General features: G+C 36.4%; 1 protein-coding gene across 4 annotated transcripts in view; it reads left to right on the forward strand.

The window, feature by feature from the left end:
* RAB28 (RAB28, member RAS oncogene family) overlaps positions 1 to 8286 on the forward strand; it is a 131269-nt gene that overhangs the window by 26331 nt on the left and 96652 nt on the right. For all 4 annotated transcript variants that reach the window (XM_011947354.1, XM_011947353.1, XM_011947352.1 and 1 more), the window contains exon 4: positions 3823 to 3952. In XM_011947354.1, coding sequence (XP_011802744.1) covers positions 3823 to 3952 — 130 coding nt within the window. The remainder of the gene's footprint in view (positions 1 to 3822; positions 3953 to 8286) is intronic.

Consider the following 8286-nt stretch of genomic DNA (forward strand, 5'->3'; position numbering starts at 1 on the left):
ACCGCGCCCGGCCTCCAGAAACTCTTTAGGTGAAATCTGTCTTGCAGCTCTTTCAGATGTTGGTGCCTTGGTGATGTGGTAAAGTATGGGGGAGGAGAAGCATGCTATATTCTTATGATAAAGTTTTAGTCTTTAGTGAGCTTGTATTTTGGTACTGTGACCTTCCCTCGTGTTTCTTTCTCCTCCCAGTTAGATGAGACAGACTGGCTACAGGAGGCTGAAGTTGGAAACTTCCCTTTCCAGATGGAATACAATGTTCTGATTAAGCCATTTCTTCTGGAGAGTTTGTCTTTTTTATGGATAATGCTCTGGGTATATTTCAGAATGGTTACTTTTTTCCTCTCTTCATGCCAGAGCCTTGAGAGGATCTTTCTTGACTCTTTACTGATAATGTGGTGGGATATCTGGAATCTGGTCGTGTGTCCATGCAAGTGTGGAGGTAGCCCCTACTGAGGGGGCCTCTAGGAGTTGCTCACTCTTAAGTTAGACCTCAGTCAGCCTCCAGCAGTTTGTCAAAATTATCACTACTATTTCTAGTGGCTGCTACTCCAGGTAGGGAGATCTTGGCTGTAACTTTTTGGATTTGTTTGTCTTTCCAGATTTCAGGGTGATGATTTGCCTTGCAATATCAGTTTTCTGATGAATCCAAGAAAAGTCACTGATTTTTTCAGTTCGTTCTGCCTTTTTCTTATTGTAAGGACAGGAGTGATGGCTTTCAAGTTTTTTTTTACATGTCAGAGTTGAAATTGAAGGTCCTATAATTCCTTTTATATTTTAACATTTTTAGTTTTCTCATTTTTTCATTTCAGAATTTCACCACAGTGGTACTAGTTATGATGGCAAGAACAAGGAAAAATAATAGTTTTTACATTATAAATGGTACTGAGAATATGAACAAGGAGATGTTTGTGTTGCTAGATAGCTAGGTGAGTGAAGAGGAGTTTATCCTTCTATATTTTTTGTGAATCCTGAAAGATTTCTAGGAATCACCAACTGAAAAATATTGGGACACATTTGTCTAGATCAGAGATTGGCAGATTTTTCCTGAAAAAAGCTAGATAGTAAATATTTTATGCTTTGCAGGCCATGTTGTCTCTGTTGTAGCCACTCAGCTCTGCAGTTGTAGCACAAAAGCAGCCACTGATAATACTTAAACAAATGATTGTGACTATATTTCAGTAAAAGTTTATCTACGGATACACAGTGTGGGCCAGATTTGACCCATGGGCCATATTTACCAATTTGTGGTCTAGAACAACAGTTTTTAATGTTTTTGTTCCGTAACTCTCATCCTGTACTGAGTATCAGTAGATGGTGGCCATGTTTTATTTGCATATATTTTACCATATTCAGGTATTGTCCCATGTTTGGATAAAGGTTTTCGTATATTAATCAAAAGGGTTCAAAAGATCTTAAGAGGCAGAGGTCTAGGCTTTATTTGTGAGTTTAAAACCTACCTCAAAGTTGCCATAAAAATGTGATTCTTCTTCACTTAGTTGATAACAAAAAAAAAAATCTACAATTACATGTAGTATGTTAATTTTAAAATAAGTACTTTATCATTTCGCTTTATAATGTAAGCGTATCAGGTGTTTTAAAAGTGAGGTAACAAGTGTTGCCCAAGATCAATAGGTGGGACCAGGACTGGAATCCAACAGCAACCTGAGTTCCAATGTAGAGCTCTTTTCAACAAATAATGTATGATATCACCCATGGCAGTTGGAGCCATGTCATGGAGCCAGTAGATTGAAGATTAATCTTCAGATATTAGTTCTGGGGCTTTATTCTTAATAAGAAAAATGAGATACTGTTTGTTTTAGATAATTCTATGTTGGGCATTATTTCAAACCATCTTGGAAGACAGACAGAAATAGATGTTCAAGTGACCAAAATGAACCTGATGAGTGATTTTGCATATTATAGAGTATTTAAAGCGAAAGGGATCTTAGAGACCATCTAACTCAAATATCGAATTTTAGAGATAAGAAACCTGAGACATGGAGAAGCTAGGTAACTTGGGAGCCAATATGGTTTAATAAAAGAGAATAATAATCCTGGAAGGTCATAACAGAAGTATGCTAGGGCTGGCTTGCTCTAGCTTCAGAGAGTTAATTGTTAAATTTTTAGCAGTTTTTGTGAGCCAGTTATTAAAAACTTTTACAATGAAAAATTACATATAAAGTCACGCATTGTATTAAAACAAAGGTGTATGCCTAATCTCTATCACTAATTATTTTACTATGTATTTCTGTTATCTGTGTTCTCGAGGTTGTTTACATCTGCTATATGTATATGGTGGAAATGTTTTATAATGGTGACCTCCCTAACTCTGTTCAATGGGTGTCATATTGATAGCTTAAAAGTGACCACAGACTAGCATTTACACCATGAAAATTGGCAAACATTATGGCAAACTCATGCCTGCTGGGCCCTGAACCCCAAGCCAATTGATTAATATTTACCATTGTCTCACTAGTTATGACTTCTGTGTTCTGTACTTGTTTATGTGTTTAGTTTTGCTGCCAGTGAGTTCCTTATGGTTTGGAACTTAACATCTGTAGAATCCAGCACAATACTTGGAGTTTAGTTGACAGACAAATGTTTTAAATTATTTAGTTTTTGGTTCAAATCCTGGCGCCATCACTTACCTATCAGTATGACTTTGGTTATTTTAATCTCTGTTTGTTATTTAAAATGGAAATGATAATACCAGCCTTTCATGATTGGTGTGAGTATTAATGAGAAGACCTTGACGTGTGTTTGGTATACAGTAGGTGCGCAGAAGTAGTTGATTACTACTGTTATAACCTAAGAAGTCGACATAAATGCCATTAGGGTTCAGGCTTATACTGTATGTAGAGCTTTGTATTAAGTGTTTGACCACAAACTGGATGAGAATCAGGAATGTGGCACTGTTATTTTTGTGTGCATATATACTTCTCCTTCCCACACAAAATAATGAGATAAATTAAAAGGAATATGATATATAAGAGGCAGGAAGCAATCCTTCTGTTATATTTGGCATTGCTCAGACTCTTATTACAGTATTAGTCCAGTTTTACATTGCTCATTTTAAAGAGGATGTCAAAAAACTATATGTAGTGTGTCCTGGGAAGAATCAGCAGCTATGATTAAAGGGATAGAAAAATAGGCCCTTTGAGGCAAGTTTAAGGAACTGAGTTTGTTTACTCTGGAAAGGAGATGGTAAAGGAGTTACTTAACTATCTTCAAGTATATGAAGGGTTAGTTTAAGAAAGATGCTCTCAAGTTCTCCAAATGCACAGTGGACTAAAAGAGGAAATCGACATTTCATTTAAAGAAAATTGTGTTAAACACTTAAATTGTCTATCAAGGGATATCATGGAATCTTTGTTTTTGAAAATATTTAAAAAGTAGCAGCAGATGAATATTTATTGAAAAGTTTTAATGTTTGACCTCATGAAAGTGAGAGGTAGGATTGTAGATGTTGTAGCCTTTTCTACTTCTCTGATATGATTTTCTTATATTTACTGTAACTTACCAAGCATATTCCAGGTATCTTATTGGAAGACCACTTACAATTTTGATAAAATTATGTTTTAACTTGCATTGCATCTTAGTTGCTGGCTTTGTCTTGAATGAAAACAGTCACTATTATCAATCTGCTAGTAAGCAATTTAAATGGAAGTTTATATATAAAACACATTTTGTATAAGTTTATATATAATATACATTTGTATTTTTACATCCATTTTGACATATCTGAAGCATTACTCAAGTATTCATTAAGATTTTTTTCACCAAATAGTACTTTACAGATATTTTGTAACTCTTTTGTGACAGGGAGTCCTCTTGGTGTATGATATTACAAATTATCAAAGCTTTGAGAATTTAGAAGATTGGTATACTGTGGTGAAGAAAGTGAGCGAGGAGTCAGAAACTCAGCCACTGGTTGCCTTGGTAGGCAATAAAAGTAAGTTATTACTGCTTATTTATGTATGGTACAGTTTACTTGCTGTTGTGGACAGAATGTTTGTGTCCCCCCTCACCCCCAATATATATGTCGAAGACCTAATCCCCAAAATGATGGTGTCTAGAAGTGGCGTTTTTGGGAGATAATTAGGTCATGAGAGTGGAGCCCTTAAGAATGACATCTGGCAGGGCGCAGTGGCTAATGCTTGTAGTCCCAGCACTTTGGGAGGCCAAGGCAGGGGGATTGCTTGAGGCCAGGAGTTTGGGACAAACCTGGCCAACATAGTGAGACCCTTGGCTCTATTTAATTAAAAAAGAGAATGGGATTAATGCCTTCATAAGAGACACGAGAGAGATAATAATTCTTTCTGCCATGTGAAGATAGGCAAGAAGCTGACTGTCTGCGAACCAGGAAGAATGCCCTCACTGGATCCTGAATCTGTCAGTATCTTGATCTTGGACTTTAGTTACCAGAAGTTTGAGAAATAATGTTTGTGGTTTAGGCCATAGTCTATGTCATTTGTTATGGCAGCCCAAACAGAGGACTTATTGAGACATTTGCCTATCCTGTAGTTTTAATTCCTACAAAGAAAGATTTGATATTTGGAAACAGCTTTTCTGGAGTGAGCAAATTAATTATTTGAGTAGAAAATTCCTAAGAGTGTGTACAATCTTTTCAATAACCGTATTGCTGCATGGTCTATCATAACTGCTCCACTGCTTTGGTCAATTCCTGTGAAGGTAAGTTTAGGTCTGACAGTGTGTGTTTTGGCTTTCTATGGTCTAAGAAAGCAACATGGACTATTAACAGCAACACAGCTGCAGATTTTATGATATTGCATTGCAGTTTCAGCTCTGTCCCAGAGGTTTTGAGCAATACATTTCATTAAATGATCCCCTATTTTAGGTAAGAAAGAAGTGTCTACGTTGGAATTTTATATGCATTGTTTCTTGCTCCTGTCTCTTATAAACTTCCTCTTCTACATTTTCGGGTTTGTTCTGAAATATGTTTTTTTTTTTTTTTTTTTTGAGAAAGAGTGTATTAGGGAGAAAAGAAGTTCTTGGTAAAAACTACAGGTTTGCTAGTAATTTTGAGACCTGTCTCTTGGGCTATGATAGATAGCAGAGAAAAATTAGAAAACTGAACTCAATACATGACTGTTTTTTGGTTCCTAGTTCTGCAATGCAGTGATTTAGAAAAAGAGACATTAATAAAGGTTTTCGAATATAGTCATGTGTTGTTTAACAACAAGGATATGTTCTAGGAAATGTATTATTAGGCAGTTTCATTGTGTGAACATTATAGATTATATATTAGGGTTCTCTAGAGGGACGGAACTAATAGGATAGATGTATATATGAAAGGGAGTTTATTAAGGAGAATTGACTCACATGATCACAAGGTAAAGTCCCACGATAGGCCATCTGCAAGTTGAAGTGCAAGGAAAGCAGTAGTGGATCAGTCCGAGTCCCAAAACCTCAAAAGTAGGGAAGCCGACAGTACAGCCTTCAGTCTGGCTGAAGGCTGAGAGCCTCTGGCAAACCACCAGTGTAAGTCCAAAAGTCCAAAAGCCAAAGAACTTGGAGTTTCATGTTCAAGGGCAGGAAGCATCCAGCACAGGAGAAAGATGGAGGCTGGAAGACTCAGCAAATCTGCTTTATTCTAGCCATGCTGGTAGTTGATTAGAGTGCCCACCTAGACTGAGGGTGGGTCTGCCTCTCCCAGTCCACTGACTTGAATGTTAATCTCCTTTGGCAACACCCTCAGTGACAGACCCAGGAACAATACTTTGCATCCTTCACGCCAATCAAGTTGACACTGAATATTTACCATCACGTAGAGTGTATTTACACAAACCTATATGGTATGGCCAACTACACACCTAAGCTATATGGCACAGCCTATTGCTCCTAGGCTACAAACTTGTATAGCATGTTACCATACTGTAGGCAGTTATAACACAATAGTGAGTATTTGTGTCAGCACAGAAAAGGTACAGTAAAAATATGGTATAAAAGCTCCATTTTAATCTTATGGGACCACCATCATATATGTGGCCCATTGTTGATAGAAACATTGTTTTTTTTTTTTTTTTGAGACGGAGTCTCGCTCTGCCGCCCAGGCTGGAGTGCAGTGGCCGGATCTCAGCTCACTGCAAGCTCCGACTCCCGGGTTCACGCCATTCTCCTGCCTCAGCCTCCCGAGTAGCTGGGACTACAGGAGCCCGCCACGTCGCCCGGCTAGTTTTTTGTATTTTTAGTAGAGACGGGGTTTCACCATGTTAGCCAGGATGGTCTCGATCTCCTGACCTCGTGATCCGCCCGTCTCGGCCTCCCAAAGTGCTGGGATTACAGGCTTGAGCCACCACGCCCGGCCGATAGAAACATTGTTATGCAACACATGAATGTATGTGAAATATTGTATGACTCGATGTTTCCCAACTTATTTGAGGTCAGAAAAAGAGAAAATTACTTCAGATTTTACCATGGAGAATTTAGGTTAGGTATTATTTCCTGACTACAAGGGTTATTAAATCAATACCTACATACATTACCAAGAGAATTATCTTTTCCAAAGGTCTTAAAAAATGTAGTACATTTTTTTTTCTCTGTAATTGTTTAGGAAGCAGTGCTTCCTGAAAGACCAAACCAAGATTTTTGCATTATGTGGCTTTGCACACTGGATGAGCATTTAGTAAGTTCAAGCTTAATTTAAAACCATGATGACACAGGTGTGAATGTCATTTCTCTGAGGAGTTAAAAATACAGGCATTATCATATGCTCTGGAAAATGGTGTTACATATCATAATATGTTATGGCTTGGGTAGAAATTGTAGTTTGCTTTTTAAAAGCTTTAGTTAAATTTTGCTCATCTGTTTTGCAAACGATTCTTTTTAATTGAGCGAATCAGATGCTTTTCATTTCGTTGAAAATCCCCCTTTGGCAAATCATGTTTTGATGAGCTTAAGTTCTGTTTCTGGGTTCAGCTTCTCATTTTAGTTGTCATACAAAGCGTTGGCTTATATTATGGTTAAATATGTGCTTTATAAAGGAGGCTTCACATTACCTTATGAGAAATTATAGAGTGTTTGTGGGAGAGGGGTTATAATTTTTTTAATTTTTTTCAGGATATAATCTAACTACCACTTGGGATAATGGAGTAGTGGTGCATAATTATATATATTATGTTATGTGTATGCTGTCCTGTGAGGCATCCACCGTTGGTCACTGTCAAAGACAGGCTGTTAGAGTAGATGGGCTATTGGACTGGACTGGTGGTGGCATGCCCAGGTTTTAAAAACAAACATTTGTACAAGTTATTTGAATTTATGCAAGAAATTAATACAATGTTATGTTGGAGATTTAATAGCATAAAAGACAATACTTTTTTTTTTTTTTTGCTTTTGGCATAGCTATAACCCCTTTCTTGTATGTATTTATAATATACTCTTTCAGAATGAGATTATATATCAGTATATGCAGTCACACAGAATGTTATATATGTAAGATAAAGAGATTATAGATAAATATTTTCCTGAATACTATTTACTACATAATCTGTCACTGGCCCAATTTCATGTGATCAAGTAATGAAAGATCCTTCTGCAGTTAAGCCTATTAGGGCTTTAACCCTAAGTCTCCTGAATATATTTTGATTTCTATTTCCAAATTAATGTTATGTTGGTATGGTATAGTAGTATGTACTTATTTTTTTTGGTGGGGGATATAATCATATTAAAAAGCAATACAATTAACAAAGATTTTTCACACTGGTTAAAGGCAAAGCAAGAGATGTGATGGGAAGACATGTGAAGCTGGATTATTATACTCATTACATAAACATAGTCATCTTCTTCCTAAATGTGGTTTTAAAATTTATCATTGTGTACCTTTCTTTACAACTTAGATAGAATGCATATGTTGAAAAGAAATGTGTAGGCTGTGGAGATACTGGTAGCAGTAGCCACCTTTTAGTTAGTAGAAGGAGGGAGAGAAAAAAAGAGAGGGTGAATACACATCTCCACACAAGTTACAAGATTATTTGCTTTTTATTAAAATATATTAAACCTTCAGAAATTTGGGCTGAGGATAGAGGATATTCTGATGTAAAGATGAATTATGGACTCATTTTTATGAAAAGTTAAATTTTATGGCTAAATATCCAGAGTAACTAGAGTAGGTTAATGAAATGGCAAATAGAGGAAGAGACTTCTTTATTTTTATTTTTATTTTTATTATTTATTTACTTTTTATTTTATTATACTTTAAGTTCTAGGGTACATGTGCACAACGTGCAGGTTTGTTACATATGTATACTTGTGCCATGTTGGTGT

This window comes from Colobus angolensis, unplaced genomic scaffold (genome assembly GCF_000951035.1).
Source record: "Colobus angolensis palliatus isolate OR3802 unplaced genomic scaffold, Cang.pa_1.0 Scaffold262, whole genome shotgun sequence".
Lineage (NCBI taxonomy): Eukaryota > Metazoa > Chordata > Mammalia > Primates > Cercopithecidae > Colobus > Colobus angolensis.